The 24,044-nt window shown below is 35.2% G+C and overlaps 1 protein-coding gene across 1 annotated transcript in view; it reads right to left on the bottom strand.

Annotated features, from left to right (window-relative positions):
• Window positions 1-24,044, bottom strand: part of mdn1 (midasin AAA ATPase 1) — a 239,274-nt gene that overhangs the window by 42,473 nt on the left and 172,757 nt on the right. Inside the window, exons 67-83 of the mRNA XM_039747985.1 lie at window positions 23,052-23,147; window positions 22,867-22,961; window positions 22,612-22,736; window positions 21,287-21,442; window positions 21,068-21,177; window positions 20,555-20,628; window positions 20,002-20,185; window positions 19,698-19,848; window positions 18,497-18,643; window positions 18,187-18,313; window positions 17,058-17,163; window positions 15,202-15,317; window positions 7,259-7,699; window positions 6,554-6,786; window positions 2,646-2,786; window positions 1,350-1,528; window positions 987-1,148 (exon numbers count right to left, since the gene is read on the bottom strand). Of these exons, the coding sequence (XP_039603919.1) occupies window positions 987-1,148; window positions 1,350-1,528; window positions 2,646-2,786; window positions 6,554-6,786; window positions 7,259-7,699; window positions 15,202-15,317; window positions 17,058-17,163; window positions 18,187-18,313; window positions 18,497-18,643; window positions 19,698-19,848; window positions 20,002-20,185; window positions 20,555-20,628; window positions 21,068-21,177; window positions 21,287-21,442; window positions 22,612-22,736; window positions 22,867-22,961; window positions 23,052-23,147 (2,643 nt within the window). The remainder of the gene's footprint in view (window positions 1-986; window positions 1,149-1,349; window positions 1,529-2,645; window positions 2,787-6,553; window positions 6,787-7,258; window positions 7,700-15,201; window positions 15,318-17,057; window positions 17,164-18,186; window positions 18,314-18,496; window positions 18,644-19,697; window positions 19,849-20,001; window positions 20,186-20,554; window positions 20,629-21,067; window positions 21,178-21,286; window positions 21,443-22,611; window positions 22,737-22,866; window positions 22,962-23,051; window positions 23,148-24,044) is intronic.

Below are 24,044 nucleotides of genomic sequence, written 5' to 3'. Positions count from 1 at the left end.
ACATATCAACTTCCTGACGATTCACATTTGAGCTTGGTAACTCAACAGCAACATGAAAATCAAGTGCTTTTTTTTTTCTTTGGTTATACCCTTGAATAAAAGCTCACATGTTTATTGTATATTTGGACTATTCACACATTATACATTTCATGTCATTATTAGTATAACATGGAAAAAATTTCTGCTTTAGGTATGTCTTCAGCATTTCTTGCCAAGTATTTCCTTTCATCATACACTTACCCAGATCTTTGTAGACACGGAATACACATGAAATGCATGCATTTCAAATAACGAGATACTGTATTATTTACCCTATTCAACTCCAGGCATCTCACACACAGATAAGGAGCCTTGGCTTGAGCTGGGAGAATTTTTTGCCCGAGTTGAACTCCGTCAAGGAGGGGGAAGGGACAGCAGGCTGCTTGCTGCTTGTGCTGATCAACACATTTACAAAACTACAAAACAAAAGACGCTAATGGACAGCTACGAAGGAATTTAAGGTGGGCCAGGAATACCGAGTTTTTTCATAGGCTTCAGGGATTCTAATGTTAAAATGGACAAGTTCCAAAGTGTTACAGAAACTCACAATTTGAACAAACTAACAAAAAATAACATTTCTGGAAAAAATTGTTAAGATTTTACAAATATAAGCCCATCTTGTAACCCCAACCTACGTATCCTCCTCAACTGAAATAGCACATGCTCTTGAATTTCCAAATCAGAAAAATACACACACACAACCATTCCTGCACAACATTTTAGTATTGACAATTAATGTAACAGTATATTGTTGAGAGTAAAACATTGGGAGAAACTGCAGTCTGTAAGCATCTCAGCATTTCAGTGTTGATGGGCACCATAAACTATCCAGGCAGCAGACAATACAAGACACCAATCTGCCTTAGTGCCCATATACACACACCAACTCAAACATCTTTCAAACAGCTGCACAGTAACTTTTATGCAATGATGCACTGCATTCTTACCTTCTGAGCAATCTCTGTGAATATGCTGGCAAGAACAGACAGCAGTTTGCCAGTGCTTCTGTGAGCCAGCAAAGAAACTATGAGGAAGAACTGAACCAGATCCACATAGGTTGATAACATAGGCAGAAGGCGCACTAGAGACAAGCAGGCTTCCTCTAAAGTCTGTCATAAAAACACAAAATAGAAACATATACTTATAAAGCTCCTAAATACACGAAAGCTAAAACAAACTTTATATTAGTATAATGTTTAAGAGTTGCCTTATCTGATCAACTGTTTTACCATATGAATTCTGACATGAAAGCATCTGCTTGTTTGCTTTAAACATAAATTCACATTAGTACTAAATAGAAAATACCTCACCAGACAATGTGCTGCACAGTCCTCTCTGTAAATCTTTACGCTCTCCAAAAGATTCAGTAGAATGACTGGGATCTTTTCCAAATTTAAGGAAGAAACTTCAGCAGACAGATCTTTATCTAGTAGTTTAGTCAAGTGCCCCACTCTGATTAAATCTCCTTCGTCCTCATTTTCCTTACATTCTGCAACAGATATATTATGAATGAAGTTTGCATTTAGAAATGATTAAAATATGCTGTGGTTAGCATTGCTGCCTTGTGAATCCAGTGTTATAAATTTATAATCTCACAAAGAGCTAATGTATAGGCTGAGTATACATGTATTATTCATTCATGAATGTTCAAATTTTCTTCAGGATACTCTGGGTATACTCCCACCTTCCCAAAGTCATGGATGTTGGGTTAAATTGTAATTCTAAATTGGTGCATTATAAGATCAAGTGAGCATGTGTGCGTCCAGGGCAGTTTCCAGCCTTGCATTTGACACTGTTGGGATAGGCACTTGGTACCCAATGACTCCAAATTGGAGTAAACAGGTTTAAAAATGCTTAATTTATGGTGAAATGTCAGTCTCCTCTTGTTCCATTAAACACAGCATTGGTAATATAAAAACACATTATGAAATACTGAACAAAAAGATACATATTTCTATACATAAATGGTTCTCAAATTCATTCCTGGCTGCTCAATGTGGCTGCAGGTTAACTATGCGGTTTTCCTATTAATCTGCCTTTATTCTATGTAGTTTGCTTCCTTAACTGTATCCTTATGACAATTTAAAGACGGGCAAAGTAGGCACTTGGGCGGATGCTGAAAGGCTGCAACTACATCAGTGTCAGTGTAAATGACTGTTACATTCTAATAAAGATTACCTTAGTTTATCGTTGTTTTCTAATTTCAACACTGACCCCATAATATAGAAACTAGGAAATAACACCTTGCTTAATTAGGCTAGGAGTCTAAGTAACAACAGTCTGCAGAAACATGTGTCAGTTGCAGAGTGCTAAGTGCTGGGGATGATCCTGTGCAGACCTGCTTAAAATTCAAAGTAAAATTCAAATTTAGCACACGTTCATAATCATTTGTGTCTGCTCCAACAATGAAACATTTAGTTAGGTAAAAATATCACCTTAAATTAAGAACTGGAGACCTCTGTTATACTATCCATACATATGCTTACACATTCAATAAAAAAAACAGCTTTTTGATAAAGAATAAGAAGCAATTAGCTAATGATCTGATATTGGTTTATGATGTTATCACCTGAAATGGAAGCTCAAAATCAGTCTCTAAACCTTACCGGATTTTTGGCATTTGACTTCTTTGGATTTTGTTTTGTGATCTTCCTTTCTCTTCACCAGACTTTGCACAGTACATAAAACTGCACTAATAGCACCCTCAATTTGTCCAAAGAATTGTAATGCAAATTCAGGAGAGGATTCTAATTAAGGAGATAAAAAAGAAGAGAACAAATTAAAAAGTACACAAAAATATACAGGTGAAAATCCATTATAACAAAATTTTCATTACAACAAAGTATTTTTACGGTACGAACATATTTCCCGATATGGCATAGTCTACAGAAATCTCATTACTACGAAATACATTCAGCAGATACTTTCATTAAAACAAAGTGCCCAAAAGACCTTGAAATGCCTGAATGAATCATCCACAGAGCAGTTAGTTCTGTGGTCGCAGCTCAGTTGTGCACAACAATCCCCTAACACAAACATAGTAAATTTTTCTCTTTCTTTGAACTTTCCACAAATTGTTTTTTTGCTGTGTTTGTTTTCTGCGGTTTTCAGGGATACCTTTTGCTTATTGCTCATCAACATTTGAAAAACATCCATTGGAATTTAACTCATTGTCACCCTCCTATAGAAATGGCAGATGCTCATTCAAGAAACATTCCTATTAGTATGCCTGTGACAATGCAGGTTCGTTGCATGCTCCTTGCTCGCTCAGCTGGAGCGACCGCTTCCTTCTGCCCCCACCGAGTGTTGGCCAAACACCCTTCTTGGGGCTCACCTTCCAGCTGCCTACCTGTGAGCCTGCACGCACTCGCTCGCTAGTTCTCTTGCTCGACACACTGCTTCCTTGTTCTCCAGCAACCTCCGTCTTTCTTTGTCTCTTTCTCTTTTCTTTCTCTCTCCCCCTAACCGACTCGCGCTTCTATTTATCAAGAGGGCATGGCAGCTGTTGCAAATCAGCGGCCCCAGGAACAATCGAGTGGTAGATCCTGCTACAATAAAAAAACATGCTGTTCCTGTTTCAAGCTGAATACAGCTGGTTTTGCTAAAGTACTGATATTCACCCTCGTGTTTTGGGGTGCAAGACTTTAGAAGTAGATTTTACTGTGAGCAGGGGTTGGCTAATTCACTTTCAGGATCATTTTAGAATGGTACCCAAAGCAATCTGTGGAGAAGAATCTGCAGTTCCAATTGAAAAAGCAAGCAAATGGTGTGCAGATGAAATCAAGAAAATCATTTCAGCTTATGAGCATGAAGACCTCTACAATGCTGATCAGACTGGAATCTTCTACCAGCTGCTACCGCATCGCACTTTTGCACTCAAAGGAGATCCATGCTGAGGAGAAAAAAAAAGTCCAAACAAAGCCTGACAGCTCTAATTTGCTGCAATTCAACTGGCAGCCACAAAGTTATTCCTCTCATCATTGGCAAGTCGATCAATCTTCAGAGTTTTAAGCACTTTACATTCCTTCCCTGCGAGTATAAAGTGAACCAGAGAGCTTGAATAACTCGAGACATTTTGGGAAACAGGCTGTGACAACTTGACAAGGATAGTGTGATGTGCGAGTCACTGTCTTGCACCCCAAAACACAAGGCTGAGTCTCAGTACTTTAGCAAAACCGGCTTTATTCTGCTTGAAACAGGAACAGCAATACCACTCTTCAATACACAGACACAGCAGTCAGGCAGGGTCATGGGCAAGTAATACTATTCCCTGCATTTATAATGTTCCTTCCTTATAGCGTGACAACAATGTTTTTGGATTTTGTTCTGCGGTGCTCTGCTGCAGCGCTGTGAGGCTACAGTTGCCCTGCCCCAGCAACGGACAAACAATCTTCAACAGACATGGCAATCACGCTTCAGAAACCTCACAATATGAAGAAGAAGAAAAGGAAGATTCTGCTTCTGGCTGATAACTGTGCTGTCCACAGCATGCTTCCAGACTTAGATAATGTTCGAGTTGAATTCCTCCCACCCAATTGCACGACAGTGCTTCAGTCATTGGATTTGGGCATCATTCGCAAGGAAATGCTGAGAAAAATTCCCGTCAGCATAACTTGTAGACAGGAGGAGTTGTAAATTAACGTGAAAGAAGCTATTGAAATGATTGTAAACGTCTGGACGCAAATTAAATCAAGCACTATAGCGACAATCATAGAATCTCAATACTACAAAATTCTCATTACAACATTTTTTTTTATTGTGTATTGTTTATTGTGCTTTAAAAACAGACAAAAAATAACAGGACAAAACTCTGCATGGCAGAAGATAAGCCCATTACTGTTTCTAATGTGTATTAATGGCAGATTATGGTATAATTTAGTAAAGTCGTGAAATTTGCAGATGGCATCAAAATCTGAAGGATATAAAAAAAAAATCTAACACCACCAATTTACAATAAAGCATATTTTAGGTGAGAAAGGAAACACAGAAGAAACACACACACTGCACAATTTGAACACAGACCTTCATTGTTTAGTCAGCTGTTTGCTGAACATCGGGCCACTGCCAAACCATTGACACAGCATTTCACTATGCACATGTCCTTACCTCTGTTAAAAGTGCCACATAACAGTAAATATCAAAAATAACAGTAAGCGCAAACATGTAACAAGCTCACTAACAACTTTATATAACATGGTGTTTTTTCTGCTGTAGTTTGTTAAGCCCACTTTAGTATATACAGTGTGGGATTTTTTTTAAATCAGATTTAAAAAGCCTACAATATGGTTAAACAGTGTAGATAGTTCATGAAGTAAGATATCACTGACTTCAACAGGAACTCAGAAATAATGACTGCAGCATACTATAGGTAATGAAGTGCAACAATGAATATAGGGTAGCTCTTCTTCAAATTTAGATTACCTAAATAAAATTGGATAAATGAACACCATATTTGGATGAAAATGAAATACTGACAAAACTGCAAATAAGATCTGAAGAATCTTGAAAGAAGAAGAAAGTTAGAAAAATATATTTAATGTAGAACTAGAAGGTAGTATAATAATTCAAAGGAATAATTAAAAACTAAAGATGGGGGACCAAGAGCCAAAAACTCTGAAAAGTCATTTAATTATGTGCACCTATGCACATAGTATCTCATCCTCTAGGAAACTGGTAAAAGAAACTAAAACCAATAGTGAAAATGTTACAATATATATCAACACTGTAGATGACACTTGCAACAAAGCTGACATAGCAACACTAGAAAATGACCATCACTGGACTGAAGGGAACGTTCTGCCCTGACAGGCTGTTACTCACAAGAAATCACTCAAAAACTCTCCCGATTCTGTTTCACATCTTCAAACAGCGATACTAGCTGTGATCCAGGGGAATCCATGTCAGTAAACAACACCTTATTCAACTGCAGTAAAGAAGAACTCCCTAAGCCAAAGAGCCAACAGGGTTTTCTAACTATGTGGGTGTCTAAAATTTTGTGGCATGTGCTTTCTCTTTCACAGGAAGCACCTCATATATATGTAATAATGATTAACCAAGTACCTAATTTTGAATGGGTATGCAGATAAAATAATTGAAATGTGTAAAAATGAATTTCAAACAGTTTAAAAAAATTAAAACCATATTTTAGAAACATTTTCTTATTTCAGCATAGAAATTCTTCTAATCAAGGTGATTAATGATATGACGCTTTACTGTATATGGCCTAATCCCACATTAGAGCTCTAATTCCTTGAAATCTTAATTCTGCTTTCTATACTACTGACAAAATATCCATTTAAAATCAGTTCAGAATAGTGTATTCAATTGGTTTGAATTGTCTTATCACTGAAGGAAAGATGTTTGTTGCTTTTGGTGATTTATGGACAACCAAAAACATTAGGTCAAACAAGGTGCAAACTTTTACTGCAATAAAATATTATGCAATCCTTGGACTTGGAAAAAACATTAAGATATTTATAGAAATGCACAGTTCATATAAAGCCATTATTGATACCTTGCTTTTGAGATTTTAGAGATAGTTGGTCTGTCCTCCACGTAGTGAACTCAGTGATATGCTGCTCAATCTCCTTTCTGAGGAATCGTAAAGTCTGGATTATTCCTGGATTATTATAGGGGCAATCCTCCTTCCCTGAGAATGACACACTGAAAAATAACTCCATATCCTGAAGATGGGAAGCTAATGAGCCCAGTTTATTTAAACCAGAAGAACACACATCAAAATGATGCCTGGAGAGGAGAAAGAGAAAAAAATATATATCACAATGTTGAATCAAGGGTAGTTATTTAAAATTCGTGTGAAGTGTGCAAGTATCCTGCATTTTTCAACAAATAAAGTCTCTATAGGACACATCAACTGTGCTTGAGCCCCGGTGGGATGCATTAGCTTCTTACATCATGAGTATGCTTGAATTGGTTCACTTCGAATTGGTGAGTGTAAACATGATTGTGTGAATGAGTGGACCCCCTTTGATGTCCAGAGCTGTTTCCTGCCTTACACCTACTGTTGGTAGGACTGGTTCTGGGCCCCTTTACTCTAAAAATGTTATGTTACTTGGTACACATATTTTCCCAAAGTGACTCAGAGCCATACAAAAACTAAACAAGAAATCAACAAAGAATGGTAAAAGATAATAAATAAAACTGAGTTTCAAATCAAGAACTGCAACTATACCTATGACAGTTTCCTAACAAAACTTACCATGTCTGCAATACTGCTGAAGTAGGTCTAAGGAAAATCTTATCCAAATCTGCCTTTAGTGTCTGCAGGTCCTTTAACCTCTCTGACACTTGGGCAGTCAACTGCAGCCAGGCAGAATCTCCTTTTCTCATTCGACAACCAAGAGCTAAACTCTCCAAAGAAAATGGTGTTGGATATTGACAGTCAAATTTTGATTCTGTAGCTGGATCACTGGTTAAAATATTACAGTTCTGGGAAATGTTTCGGTCCTCGGTTTTTGTAGGGTCTGGGCAGCACTGAAGAAACAATGAGAGCTCCTGCAGACCCAAAAGACATTGACTGGAAAGGTTATGTATTTTATGTATCCAAGACAGAAGACTACTTTGAGGAGGTAAAGTAAAATCATCATGTGTTGTCATATATAGCTGAGATTGCACATCCTGGATAGCGCTTACAAGTTTTCTGTTAAAACAAAAAAGAGAAAATGGTAGATTATAAAATTTGGACAATAAATATGAATTTAAAAAGGAAAGAAAGATCACTTTGGCCAAAACATTTAAAATGCACCAACTGAGGGAAAAAAAACAATACAAAATCTATGACATAAGACTTAATATGTTAAACTTCACATATTCCTCATGGTTCAATATTTGGGCAAGTGTTTAAGCAGAAAGTAATAAATAGAAGTAGTAAATAATTATGTTACTTGTAATATATTTTATTTAAAATTGCTGAAAAAGGTATTTATTACTTTACTACAAAGCTAAAATTTTATAACTATTTGTAATGGAAAATAATATCTAGTATATAGGTTTTTTTTTATTAATATCTAACAATATATTTTAAAATTTGGGGAAGCTGCCTAAACCAATCCTTGGTGAGGAACATTTATGACTTATTAGATCTGAAAATAATTTATGTTAAGTGATGTGCTCTGGCCATCTGTGATGGGGTACATTACAGCTGACAAGCATTGGTCAGGTGTGCAGGAACACTTTACATTCTATGAGTCTTCCTGGACTGGAAGGAAGAAAGTAAATTTATGACTCAGAGAGGCATCCTTTGAAACTGGAGAAAATTCCGGTGACTAGGACATAAACAGGTCACAGTAGGACTAGGTTAGGATGGGGACTGTGAATTAAGAGATATGTCAAGAATTCCTTTAAATTTAGGCTGATACAGAGGCTCTGTTTTTATCACACCAACCAAGGGCCACACTGGACCATGTTGAAGTAGAGGCCAATCAACATACCAAGACAGAAACCTAACTGGTAGCTTAAGGGAGATGATCAGATTGTTATCAAGATTGTATTATTATTATTATTATTTTGCCAACACTCAAATGTATACTGTGTTTGCTTACGTTTTGGGCATATTTTCTACAGCACACAGGCAAATATCTATCCTGGCTTTTCCGGTACTCTACCTAATTGCCTAGGGTTACAGAATGTAGAAGAAAGGGAGAAATGCTGAACTACAGCAGTAGTTAATCCTGACAGAATGGTAAGAGTACAGAACTTTGGGCATTCTGATAAGGATTATATATAACTAAGTGTATAAAGGGGAAAATAGGATCACCCCAGGACACTACAATGCCAATTATTGTTTACAGTTTAATTAAAATACAATATATTTCACAATGATGCTAATATTTAAAAAAAAACTCTTTCTGGAGTGAAGGATGGTGGCCAAATGAGAGTCTATACAAGTCCTTGATCTTTAGGCAGGCGTACTCTTTAATTGCTTGCTTTCAGATTTTTTCAGGGATGCAGCCATGTGACACATTTAATGCCAGCAAATTATTGTTTAAGGTTTTTTTTAATCTAATATGATTGGACAATAGTCAACACACTATGTCATGTTGATGTCAATAGATCATCACAGTTCACACACACCTTTAACATTTTCTAAATACAGATGAGTGAGCGTGACTTCAAGAAAATGGCAACTTCAAAAAGAACTTTAGCAATAAAAAAAATTATGTTATTTCCTAATGAAACACCCTTCACCCCCTCATAAATCAGTCATTTAATGAAAAAAAGAAGATAAAGGACCTTGGACCAGACCGTCCTTACTTAAGAAATCAGATGAAGGCAATTGATCAAGTACAAGCCTATACACAGAATTTTTTTTTCGAGCTCTTGTGATGTCAAAATGGTAAGATAACTACGATTATTAAAAGGGTAGGTCTTTGTGTGTCTATTATTTGCAAGAAGATCAGTTCCTGAAATTTTTAAATTCCTGCTTTTAGGGTTATTTTAAATACTGCCTTTATGGTTACTTTCTATAAATAATTACTTCTACAAACTATACATTAAAAAGGTCAAGAACACTGTGGTGCCAAAACCTGTAATTTAACAAAGGTCCTTCTTTTACTAGGCATTCTACATCTACTGCAACTATACAAATTCAAAATATTCATGATTGAATATTCATATTCAATCACAGAAGCAATTCAATGCTGTGCAAAATAATGCTTTTTATTTCATAAAATAGAAACTAAATAGTAATAAATACAAACAAACAAAATGTTTTGCCTACAACCGAAAACAGACTTGGGATATTGTGATTCAGGTGGCCTGTTATTCTTGCAAGCATTTCAAAATCAATCTTTGATTCCCTTGTTTCATGCTGCATTGTGCACCTGCCTTTTTTTCTTTTCATATCATGAACAAATAGAGATCTATTCTGGGATCTGAAAATGTGAACAAACTTGTGTGCCTTAGCAACTGTTTGAATGTTAAGCAGGAAAAAAAATGATGACAGTGGCCTTGAGCAATGTTAGACATGTCTAAAATATTGCGTTTTGTTTGTCATAATTTTGACAACAAATGGAATTTCTGAAATGCTATGAGAATTACTTGCAGTATATCTTCATACTGAGATTATTATATTTATAGCTGTTCTGATGGTGTAGTAACTGTTCATGTTTACATAATTCACAGTGCACTGTGGCACAAAATAATGCCCTGCATAAATACAAAATATGAAAAGACTGTCTTTTCTTTTTATACATCGTATGTTTTATTTCCTTAGAGTGCTTTAGTAATAGGCCTACTGTTTGTTAAGGTCATGCAGGTTAAGTAGGTTGAACTGAGCAAGAGCTCAAGAAAGAAAGATAACTATTCACTTGACTGTCTTGTTCACCGTAGGCAATTATTGGTGTCTACAGTTTGGGTGTTATCGTGCCAGTTACATTTTTTTTGTGGCATCATCAAGGCCAAACCCTGATGGCTGGGTCTTTGAATTGTGTACATGGAGCTTCAAACATTGTGTGCATTACTGAGCAGGGTTTTATTAGAGGATCTCCCTCGTTTGGCTCCTGATGGTCAAGTTCCATAAACCATCTTACATAGGTGAAATTTTACTTGCCCACCTAGTTTCATTTATGCATTTGTATGGTCCCAACAGTTTCCCCATATGACAGAGTCTACAGAAATCTTGTTACTACGAAATATATTCAGCAGATTCTTTCATTAAAACAAAGTGCCCAAAAGACCTTGAAATGCCTGAATGAATCATCCACAGAGCAGTAAGTTCTGTTGTCGCAGCTCAGTTTTGCTCAATGATCCCCAAACAGAAACATTGTGAATTTTTTATTTCTTCGAATTTTTCTCATAATTTTTTTTTTTTTGCTGTTTGTTTTCTGTGGTTTTTAGAGATACCTTTTGCTTATTGCTCGTCAACATTTGAAAAACATCCTTTGGAATTTAACTTATTGTCACCCTCCTATAGAAATGGCAGACACGAAAAACTGACAACAGTTCACATTAGAAGAAGAAGAAAAAAAATGAAATTCTTGTGGCTCGCGATTCTGGCAAAAAGACAAAAGGCATTGCCAGTGAATTCGGAATTTTGCCATCAACGCTGTTCAACTTTCTTGAAAGACCAAGCAATAAGAAGAAAAAAATCTCAGGTTGCAAACCCTGGGCCTCAGCACAAACAAATGGGAACTGCTGCATTTGAAGACGTCGAAAAAGCAGTTTTTATGTGTTTCAGTGACGCTCATTCAAGAAACATTCCTATTAGTTTGCCACTCATTCAAGAAAAAGCAAAGTCACTGTTGTGAGGTTTCTAAACTCTTTTGGGACCTCCCGCAATGGAATGACACGTCGAAGAGCATCCCAAAGTGCGATCATCGTGTCTGTGGAAGACGGTTTATCCAATGCTTGGGCAAAAGTAGGCTCACAGCACTGCTGCAGCTCACTACTGAAGCAACTCCAAAAAGATCTTGATGCAAGGAACACTGTAAATGCACGGAACAGTATTACTTAGCCACTAGCCTAGCCACAACCCTGCCTGACTGCTGTGTCTGTGTATAGGAGAGCAGATCCCGTTACAATAAATAACTATGCTGTTCCTGTTTCAAGCTGAATAAAACTGGTTTTGCTAAAGTACTGAGACTCGGCCTCGTGTTTTGGGGTGCAAGACACGAACTTTTCAGATTTGGTTCTGCTGCGTTCCGCTGCAGCGCTGTAAGCCTGCGGTTGCCCTGCCCTGGCAATGGACAAACGATCTTCCACAGACAAATTGCAAAGACTTTGCATCTATCATCATCAACTGTGCATAACATCATCCGAAGATTCAGAGAACCTGGAACAATCTCTGTGCGTAAGGGTCAAGGCCGTAAAACCATACTGGATGCCCGTGATCTCCGGGCCCTTAAACGACACTGCACCATAAACAGGAATGCTACTGTAAAGGAAATCACAGAATGGGCTCAGGAATACTTCCAGAAACCATTGTCAGTGAACACAATACACCGTGCCATCCACCGTTGCCAGCTGAAACTCTACAGTGCAAAGAAGAAGCCATTTCTAAGCAAGATCTACAAGCTCAGGCATTGTCACTGGGCCAGGGATCATTTAAAATGGAGTGTGGCAAAATGGAAGACTGTTCTGTGGTCAGACGAGTCACGATTTGAAGTTCTTTTTGGAAATCTGGGACGCCATGTCATCCGGACCAAAGAGGACAAGGACAACCCAAGTTGTTATCAACGCTCAGTTCAGATGCCTGCATCTCTGATGGTATGAGGTTGCATAAGTGCGTGTGGCATGGGCAGCTTGCATGTCTGGAAAGGCACCATCAATGCAGAAAAATATATTCAGGTTCTAGAACAACATATGCTCCCATCCAGACGTTATCTCTTTCAGGGAAGACCCTGCATTTTTCAACAAGATAATGCCAGACCACATTCTGCATCAATCACAACATCATGGCTGCGTAGGAGAAGGATCCAGGTACTGAAATGGCCAGTCTGCAGTCCAGATCTTTCACCTATAGAGAACATTTGGCGCATCATAAAGAGGAAGGTGCGACCAAGAAAGCCCAAGACGATTGAACAGTTAGAGGCCTGTATTAGACAAGAATGGGAGAGCATTCCTATTTCTAAACTTGAGAAACTGGTTTCCTCGGTCCCCAGACGTCTGTTGAGAGTTGTAAGAAGATGGGGAGATGCCACACAGTGGTGAAAATGGCCTTGTCCTAACTTTTTTGGGATTTGTTGACACCATGAAATTCTGAATCAACATATTTTTCCCTTAAAATTATACATTTTCTCAGTTTAAAATTTTGTTCCGTGATTTATGTTCTATTCTGAATAAAATATTAGAAGTTGGAACCTCAACATCATTGCATTCAGTTTTTATTCACGATTTGTATAGTGTCCCAACTTTTTTGGATTCCGGTTTGTACAATCAACTTCTTAAAACACTTATATGAGTGAATTTAACTCTGGCGAATCAGGTAACTATATAATGAAAAGTATTTTCACATTTAATGTCATTCTGCAACTTGTTCTCTTTTGTCGGTCAGTTTTTTCCATTGCAGAGACATTGTTCAATCTGTGAAGCACAGCGTGGTATGACTAAGTTCCAGATGCTGTATCCGCTGGAGTGAAGTACTATGTATGTTCAGTGCTCTCATCAATTGAAAAATAAAGAGAAAAGCACAACTCACAACTTATGAAAGTGATCCAGTAGGAGTGGAGTTGTTTTCTGCAGACAGACAATGTCAACAGAACAATACGAAAACATTTTTTCCAAACGTGTCTGCAACACTCCATTTACAAAACCTTATTGTGATTCAAAGACAGTGTACTTAATATCCCATCAGACTTCTTTTTTTGTTTTTAGTTCCAGCTATACATAAAAGTGCAAATGCTTTGCTTTTTAACTAAGTATGTTATAAATATATCATCTCTTTTCCTAAATACGAAAACCAATGTATCTAGCATGTTTTCTTTAGTTTAAAAGGTTAGCATACAACAGGCAGTTGATTGGGAGCCTTTGCCAGACCTCCCAATAAGTTTCTAAACTTGGTATTTGTTTCATTGGAAAATGGTCACTTCGAGCTTGTATTTTATTCAATGGAGCAGGAGCCAATAGAGAAATTCTGTTTAGAATTGCCACCCTTTCAAATCTGCCTTTTGGCACAGAGAGGCAAGTATTTAGTGTAAATTCAAAAACGTTAGGGGCTCCTTTTGGAAGCAGGTGGTTGTTCAGCTGGCTCAATAAAAACTTATTCAGAGTTTAACGCATGCCATATTCCACTTACATGCTATCGCATGTAATATCATCCAAACTGGACTTAAACTTACTGATTAGAGATGCATGTAATAATACTGCAGCAGTCAAAGAGCTCACAGAAACCTGGAAGAATTATGTCATACCCAACTTGCGGTACCTATAAGTTAGGAGCCATTTCAGGATGTGGATATGGCAGCTGGTTATTAATGTAAAAATTTGCCGTTTCACAGCAGAACAAAATTCATCAGCAGCAAAAAAATATCAGTTATATGCAGAATATAATTTATTTTATTACAAAATGTGATTTGCACGAGGCAACATTGTTGTTCAGTAATGAATAACTTCTATGTTGAGCAATGTAACAAGTGGTGCAATAATTTGTGCATCCACGTTATAGTCAGGGTAAGTTGTTTCTGGTATTGTGTTTTTTTTAATGAAAGAGTGCAAGCATCCAGGTTATACAGGTTTTATTTACTGATCGAGAAAATGTGCATGCTGAACCTTTTTTTTTTTTTTTTGATCGAAAGAAACAAAATATTCAAGTTATACAGAAGTGTGGATATATTCAGAAAAATACAGTAATCAGAAATAAAATTAGAATCTACTTAAAATACACTCAGAGAGAGGATTACTATTTTATTTAATCCTATTAAACCTAACTGAGAAATAATTCCTGAGACGGTCACTGAAATAGCACACTTAAGCTTAGGATAGAATTTGTGTTTCCCCAAATGACTCTGCTATTAGCCAGGTACACTTTGTAATACTTTCCTATATGATGATCCTACTGCACCGATATTTTGGTAATACTTATAATAGTGGTTTACCAACATAATACTTCAGAAATGGGTTCACATCTATTAGTCAGTTGCTGCTATATTTTAGCTATATTGAATTATGCAATGTATATGAATGTTAGATCTTTTCTTGTATGGGATGACATACTTCATGTTGGCACCACATCAAATAAGCATAAAAATTAATTTTATATCGATATTATACACATAGCACACTTTACATGTTCAATAAAACAAAACTTATAGAGGCAATTAGCGATGTAATTTGAGCACTTAAAGATTAAATGGCATAATCAGGTTCAAAAAGCAAGGTGCATTTACCACAAGTTTGACTAATTATCAGTGTTGCTAACAGCCTAAAAAAATTATTGCAATGATAAAAAGCAGTAAATTGTGCTTACTGGGAGATAACATATTGACTATCCTTTAAAAATTTTATTAAATGATAAAAGGGAATTTTTACTGCCTAAGACATCCTTGGGGGGAAAAAAAGATACAAAGTAGCATAAGCAGAAAATAGAAAATAATACACAATGCATTTAAGACATTTCTTTAGTGGAAATAATGGTGGAAAATCTTAGAAAAGCTTATTTTAGCTTAAGTAATTTGTTTTGCTAATATGACAAACATTGAATATTACCTCAGACTGACCCACTCTTCTGTCAGCAAAGACAATCTCTTTCTCTGATCAACAAGCAGTTTTAATAAATGAGCTGTGAAACCTTTACAACGCTCCACATTCCCCAAACCAAGCTCCTATGAAAAAGGTGAAATTTACCAATTAAATTATAATGAACTTAGTAAAACACAGGCCAAAGCAAAATATAATAAAAGGTAAATTCCTTGGGTTTATAATTAGAATAACATGGACACTAATGGTTTCGCTCACTCTTTACCTGTTCTACTATAACTACTGGCACATTTATTTCGTTATCTGAACCTTGAACTTCTGAGAAAGACCAGTATGATAGTCTGCATATATTTTTAAAATACTCAAGTACAACTAAGTACTCTTTTGACATTAGAATTACACTTCTGAAGCTTTCCTGTTAACATTTTAATGAAAATTATTTCACTTTTGCTGCTCAACTCCTTCCACCTGAAATAAGAAACAGAGGTAGTATACAGATATTATGATGTAAAGTATATTTGTTGATGTACACATGAAACATAGAGTGTACTGGCCCTCTCACACAAGTATTTCACTGTATATTTTCTATACAAATGCATATTTGGGGGATATAAAAGAAAGCTAATTAAAATAACTACAAAAGAACTTTGGCAAATGAAATAAAAATTAAAAGGGGAATGAAGCATGAAAACTAAAATTAAAACCACAAAATCAAGCCAGTAGCCTACTGCTGACCAATGTTCCATCTGAATGCCAGAAAATTCCCCCACCAAACATTTACAAAGGAGGGATGCCACAACAACCTTCCTCCTGGTAGTAATTATTAATTCTTGGGATGGAAAGCCGATAGGATAAATCGTTTAAAAATTGGTACTAAAATAATTAAATTAGTTTGTCCTAGTCCCTCATATCATAATCATTATTTATGTGAAGTTAAGGAAATGTTCAGTTTTAAGTAATTTTGGTTTGTGAAATACAGTGATACAAATTTCAATGACCAAATTTGAAGAAGAAAGCATTAATGTCTTAATTAAAATGAAGCTGTTGAATCGGAGAAGAGTCCCAGAGACAACGGCTTATGATGAATTAAGTCCTGCATCAACCATCAAATCTTGTGTAGCAGAATATTCTGAAAAGTCATGAGATTTTTAACTCTCAATGATACACGAAGTGTAACTTTTTTGAAACCTGCAAAACACAAAATTCTGATGTTTGGAAAATGTGCCAACCCAAATATACATTGGAGTACAAAGTGTGTTTATTAAGGTGAATCTTGCTATATATTAAGGTGGAGCTTGCTATATTATGATATGAAGATCAACTCAGCATTTAAAACCAAGGCCTGCTCATCAGAATCCATTTATGCCAAGTCTAAACATTATTTTATTCTCTCTCTCTCTGATTAGCATTTTAAAAAGCAGTTAAATGCATTTGGCCATTAATGCAGCTTTTCTTTCTTAATTTCTTGTAACATGTGTGTTTTTCTTTTTGAAAGCTAACTTTTTTGTCTGGCTGTGATTTCTGCCTTGCACCCGATTCTGCAAAGTCTGGTACTGGCGGATTCAGTAGTTATTTTTGCAAGCCGAGAATGTGACTGTAGAAAGAGACTCTGATCTTAGACTCTTGTAGCAATTTAAAATCGACTCCTATGTGATAAGGTATTAAAATGAAAAACACAATATACAATGAAAACACAGGTCACAACCAGTTTATCCCCTGTAGGGCCCATGTCTTATAAATAACTTTGAAAAGATAAATGAGAGTTGAAAAAGCTTGTACTGTAGTTAAAAAGAACTCTAAAACCAATAAGCAATGAAGTAATCACATTAATAAGTCACACATAAATATTCAAATCAATCATTTACCTTTGAAGGTTTAAGAAATGCTTCTCGTAAGCAGGCATGTCGTGCAATTGATCTGTAGAAATACTTCTGACATCCATCCCAAACAGCAGGTATCTCAGCAAAAATCCTGAAGACAAAGAACATATTCAATAAATGTGTAAAGCTGAAATAGATGCATTCATAAATGTTACATATTCATTCACTTTATATTGGCACTTCCAATAAATTTTCTCTCACAGCCCACAAAATAATGGACTATGATATCATAAAGTGAACACAAAAATCAAGTGTTACCATGGTAATAGAGAAACCAAGAAATAACAAATAGCAGTCTTTTAATCTTTTATGTAATAACTGGTCAGAGAAATAAAGAAAATCTGTAGATTTGAACTTCACCAGATGAGTCTAAAAGCCACACAGAATAATTAAAATAATGTTTTATTTACTCAAATTTGCTCAGGATAAAGTTTACAATTCACTGAAGTAAATTCATTTGATAAATTTTAGTTCATAGTTATTTCCTATTATGTCAATGTATCTTTTGCTTTTAAAATCTTTTGCTCAAAATTGTTATAAAATGGGGGTGGTTAAATTTAGAAGCAAATAATTATATCTGGAAAACAGATCATTTAATTTTATGCAAATGTAGCACAAATTCACAGCTATTTATAAACTAAAGTAATTGCAAAACCAAAAAATGTCCATTCTAGAACATGAATGCACAGCAGTGTGGCCCAATATCAAATTTTGGTTAAGTTACATAAACATATAAGCCAAGCAGAAAAGCAAAACTTCATAACAGGAATGTAAACAAAATGTAGTTAAGATCAGGAATACTGCAAGTTTACGTGGCACTACAGAACTGCATCTACTGAAAGTTTATGTTCTAGAGTTACATTTATAACAACTACTCATTGTGAATTTTCATTGTAATCAAGGCACTTTATATTAATAAGACGCCTAAAAAAACAGCATATACGCAGAGGAAAGCGTCAGACCATCGTGTGAAATTTGGTTTAAGATAATCCCACCGTACTAAAAAAAAAAGCTTGATATAGGACAGCATAATATTTTTACAGAGGAACATGTACACAGAAAAGGTACAGCATCCGGGAATAATTAGCAAATTTAAGAGAGACCAGAGACTTACATTTTCTCAGGTTCAGTGTTACTTTTTACCACATTAAGAGCACCTTTCAAGTCTAAAGGATTAATATACATAATGTCATTTGGATCTACTGTCCGACTCCAAGTAATGCCTTTGCGGTATGACAAGCCTACAAAACATGAAAAAGTTTGTTATGTATTTTGTACTTTAATGTAAAATGCATTTCCTAAATTAAAAGTGAGAAACATTAACTAGTAATAATAAAAGCCCAATGAATATTAAAGGAAAATGGACATTCCAATGGGGCATAACGAGAAACAAAACACAATAATAAATTATCAAAAATGATTACCTGTTTGACTAAGTAACTTAAACAGTTCTGAAAGAGCTCTCTGTTTCTGTTGGAGAATATTCTTGGCCTCACATCGCTGCTTCTCCTTGTCAGCTTTATTGTCCACAGTTAAGTTTTGCAACTCCTGCACCGATTTAATAATTTCAGCTATTTGTATAGGGATGCAAAAAATGGAATAAAACAAATTAGTAATAAACAAATAGTTTGTTTCCTTTCTTAAATATACTCACTTTCACAATAGCTTGACTTCATCATTATGTATCATGAAACATCTAGTAGGTCAAAGGTAAACTGTTGTATCCAATTTCTATATTTACTTGACACTGGTATATTAGTAAACTGTTACCAACAATTTGGCTTTTTTAAAAAAAAAATTTATACAACATTACATTGGTTGAGGATGCATTACAGACTCTGCCTTTGATTTATAACTTTGCTGTAAGACATCAATAATCACTCTGGTTCCAGTTTTTCAAGCCACATAAAAATAAGGAGAGAAGACTGGCTAATACAGATGGACACAGGATACAGTTTTTGTGGTTCAGATATGTAATGCTAAGCTGTGATATTTTGGCAGCACTCCACTGTACAGCATTGTAATTCAAGTATTCAGTCCTGTTGGATAATCTTATCTTTTAGCTGGGAATGGGTCAACAAGCAACTATATGGTGAAATTAATCGACCTAAAAAAATAATGAAGGCTTTGAAATATAAACCTTTGCTCTTGTGAAACTATCTTCAAATAAAAAAATCAACATGATGGTATATAAAAAGAGTCTTCACTACAGCAACAGAAATTAAGTGAGAGATCCTTATAGTTTTCTAACTTGGTTAAGTAGAACATGTTGCATTTTAGAGAACATTGAAAAACACATTTAAAGATTTCTACATCAGTTCCATTAAAGTGTTCACATAGTTAGAGAGAAGGCTAATAAACTGCTTAATAATTAAAACCAGAAATGTATATGGAATTGTGTTATCCAGCAAAAATACTGCATAGAAAGGAAAGTCATAGTTACTGGTTTCACCTCGCAGTCCTGACATTAAGCTTTGTTTTAACTCATAAAATACGTCAAAAAGCATATAGCACATACGCAATCACCAGAGAACTATCAAAGCTTCTAACAAAGATTTTAGCAATGTCTCCATTTTATCTTTAATGACAAGTTGTCCCCCCTTCTTGTCACAACAATGCACATACCTGTAAAGAGATCCAGATCTTCTGCTAACTGTGGTAATGCACTCTTTTTCATCAGCTTCATGCACATCTTTCTCATTTTTGGATTTAAGGCTACAAGACGTGACTGAAGTGAATTCTGTTCTAATTCAGGTGTTTCCTCATGTGTTACACTCTATCATCACAACACAGGAGATGCAAGGATGTTATAAAGGAAATAATCAAGACATTTTACCATAAAACTATTTCAAGAAATAAATGATTACATTTTAAATATAAACTGTACAATAAAAGTTACAATGACAATTACCCACAGCAAAAGCAATACCTGTTGTGTTTTGCTGGCTGATAACAGGATTCTTTTCAGCACCTTGTTAAGTCGCAGAACTGGGCTATCCTGCTGGGTTCTGTCAACACAATCTAAACTTCTCTCGATACCTTGTTCAGTTAATTCTTGGCGGCAAGGAGTGTTAAGAGCTGCACCAAATCTCTTCACAAACTTAAATAGAGTTCTGTATAGAAAATGGGAGACACATCATTGACATTTTCTGGAGTATGACCTTTGTGCCTACTACATACAAGTTTTCATTATTTAGTTTGATTCTTATTCAGAATTTCTTATTGTTTTCAGCAAAAGCTAAACACTTTTTAGTGTTTAAAACAATACATTTAAAATATGAAGAACTTTTAAAATGCATAAAATGTTGCAATATATAATTAAAAGCTTTAATTTCCATCCATGTTACATAAATAACTAAGTAATTTGCATAAAACTGCAATACTTTATGCAGGATAAAAAATAAAACCCAAGAGGTCTTCCTTGCAGAAATAATATTATAAGCAGCAGATAATGTTCAATGTTAATTAACTGTATTCCTCACCTGTGGGTTTTTTGCACAGACTGCTTTATTGACCAAAAACTGACATCATTCCATCTTGAGATTTTCACAAAGTCCTGAAATATTTAGTTTAGAAAGAAATTAAGGACATGAAAATGAAATATCTATATTCAGGTGAAAACTAATTTTCTGATACCAGGAAGACACACAATTACAACAGATTTGACTTTTCTCCTATCTACAGTATCTCAGCAAGAGAGAGACAAGATTAAATACTGAGAAAGACATAGCCACCCAATGAGAGGATAACATTATTGTCTTTAGTCAAAAATAAGAACCAAGGTCAGTGACAAAAGAGTTATAGATGTTTACCAGATTATATGAATTTAAGGATGAAATACTAATAATGGTTAATTAAACATTTTTGGAAAATTGTCTCTATATGCAGTTCCAATAAAAAAACTAAATAAGACATAAAATAAGCGGCAATCTTATAATTTGGGTTGGCACAACATACTTCATAATATGGATTCATGTAGAAAATTAAGCCCTTACCTTAAGCTCCTTTTCAATTGGATGGCGAAGCTCAGTTACTTTAGCCTGAATAGAGTATGAAAATTGTTTGTAGTAATTATACAAATTCCAAAGAAGACTGGACAAAGCCTCTGGGAATAAACAATAACAAAAATGTTAGAGTTTTACAGAACACTTACTGAAAGAATATTTATGCTGTAAGAAGCAACAGCAAATACTGCAGATTTTACTGAGACTCACTTTTACCCTCTTGATCAGGAATAAGCAACACATGGCAATGGAATGACAGAATCATTTCAAGCCTTGTTTGGAACTCCCCCAAAGTTGCATCTTCCAGAAAGGCCTGTAGAGTTCTAGTCACTGAAGACAGGGACAAGTTGCTTTTTGGACAGTCATCTGTTGAACAGCAGGAAGACAAAGAATATGTACTGTTAATTTACATGTGGAATATATATATATATATTATATATATACCTATATTATATATATACCTATATATATATATATATAATTTTCTGTGCCTTTAAACACTTTATACCATAATTATTCATTACCCAGTGACACATATTGTATAAATAGGCTCTGCTGCAACAGACTACTTTGGTTATTAATTGAGTGAAACTGTGCTTAAGATCATTCACAAGTTCAGTTAAACTAAACCAGTCTCTGACAAATCCCCCATCCACTAAGCACAAACACCAATAAACTTTCCAAGTATCATTCAGATCAGAACCTGAATCTCTCAGTAAGCATTTCTCATCAGAGAAGGGTGTAAATATATTTCCATGGTGCAAAAGATCCCATTAAACACAGTAAAATCATTTTAAAGACATGGATACAAATGGGAATATAAATTTGTGCAAAAGGTGTTTTATAAAATAAAAAATAAAAAAATCAAAATCAAAATGGATAGAGCCCTACTGAAAGAGGGCATCAGGTAGGTGATGGCAACTATAACAGATTTACAGTTTTCAACAGATACGGAAGAAATGTAAGAATCCATAGACCAAACTGAACAATAAAGTATCCTTCTCACCACAACGCTACAGTACTGTGTATTACATAGAGAACACTATTCCAGCCATAAAGTAGGAAGGCAACAGCAACTTTGCTTAGACAATTTTTTTCTATGTTAGGGGCAGACAGACGTGAAAATAAATTAACAAAATACAGGGAAATCCTACAGTGCAATACCAGAAATCCTGTACATGGAAGACAATGTTCTATTTGGGTAACTTAAAAAATACAGTACAGTGAAACACACAACAGAGTGGCCTAAAGACAAAAATAGTCAACATTCTGGAGTCCCCAGCCAAAATAGAAATTTCAGTGTAACTTAGAATATATAGCAGTAAACTGACTGTTAAGCAAATGTCTCCACCCAGTAAGATGAAGTTTAAGCAGTTTTGCAAAGCTAGTAGATATAAATTGCAAATAACTTGCAATTTCTGCTTAAATATTGAATGAAAGTTGTTATGTTACATTCAATTTCCAAATCAAAATGATGAAAAAAAATTAACACTGCAACATAATTTAAAAGTGTCCAACAAACACAAATTATTTACCAAAGTTCTCCTGGTTTCGCTGCTGTTGAAGGTGACTCTCCAAAAGCTGGTAGATGGGAAACCAGTGCTTTGCTGAATTTTCAGAGTGCTTTTTCAGAGTATTATCAAGGCTTTCTGTCCAACAACTATAATGAAAGAAAAATTACACAATTCAACAGAACATTTCAAAAGGTACACAGACCTTGTATAGTCCCATCAATGAGCTTTTTTTATGTGTTAACAGTGGATTTGCACCCTAATACGTTATATTCTTACTTTAATTCTAGCTTGCGCCACTGTATAATCAGTTGAGTTACAGCATCGAGTTGTTTTCTAAAAGACACAGACCTACTTGCATTTTCCTCCCAGTCCTAGAGGTAGAAAACAAAAAGCACATTGAAAAGGGAATTTATACTTAATATTTAAACGTGTAATGTAACTAGTAATGTTCATTTGATTACCTGAGCTTTAGCAAGAAGAATTTCTAAGCCATTGAGGAATTTTGCTAAAGGATCTGAGATGGGAAAGGCAAGGATCCGCTCTATAACTACCAAAACCTGAAACAGATAAAATTTCAGATTGGATATAAACATAAAACATGTACAGCGGAGTTCAGCAAATCACCACATAAGTAAATGAGCTGCAGATTTGTCAGTAACACTGTTATTATTACTGAAGATGTTTACATAATAGAATAATTATACATAATTATCACAGGGTCAAGCAGTGCACACAGGTTAAAACTTTTCTGGCACCAAGGTAAATATCGTTTGCAAATTTCATGTTACAGTATTGAATGCAATGAAGGCATACCTGTAAAATAGAACTAGCCTATAGTTATCATACACATCTTAATAAGTCTGTTGAGGAGAAACTACGTCTATCTTGGAAGCATCAAATGCAAATCAAGAACCGTCCATAGACAAGATACCAGTCAACTACAGAATATAACCACACACCTATCCATGTACATGTATACACACACACATACACAGTTATGCTGGTCCACCTTAGAAGAAATTAACATAACCTGGACATATTTACAATGTGAGAGGAAATCAGAGTACACAAATATTAAGAAATCGTATAAACTCTACATAGAAAGTGAATAGGTGAAAATGAATGAAACCAATGTGAGGGCATAGCATATTACTTAAACAATATCCTCGTACAAATAAATAAAAGAAAAGAACATTTTTCTTATGCTTCATAGTTTGGATATATAGCATGTGTACTGAAAAAAAGCACTGAAAAGTAATTATTTATGATGAATGATAAATATTGCAGAACTGGAAATATCAGCAAATTTTAAATAAAGATTAAATATTACAAGCAACCAACACGAAGGACACAATCAAGTGATTTTTTTGCATCTTGTATTAGGTCCATTACATGAAAACAGTACAAACTTAGAATAGTCTGGAAATATGAAATAAGATAGATGAGCTAACATA

Source organism: Polypterus senegalus, chromosome 3, assembly GCF_016835505.1.
Source record: "Polypterus senegalus isolate Bchr_013 chromosome 3, ASM1683550v1, whole genome shotgun sequence".
Classification (NCBI taxonomy): domain Eukaryota; kingdom Metazoa; phylum Chordata; class Cladistia; order Polypteriformes; family Polypteridae; genus Polypterus; species Polypterus senegalus.
The sequence above is the reverse complement of the archived record's forward strand: the minus strand, read 5'-3'. Positions and strand labels throughout refer to the sequence as shown.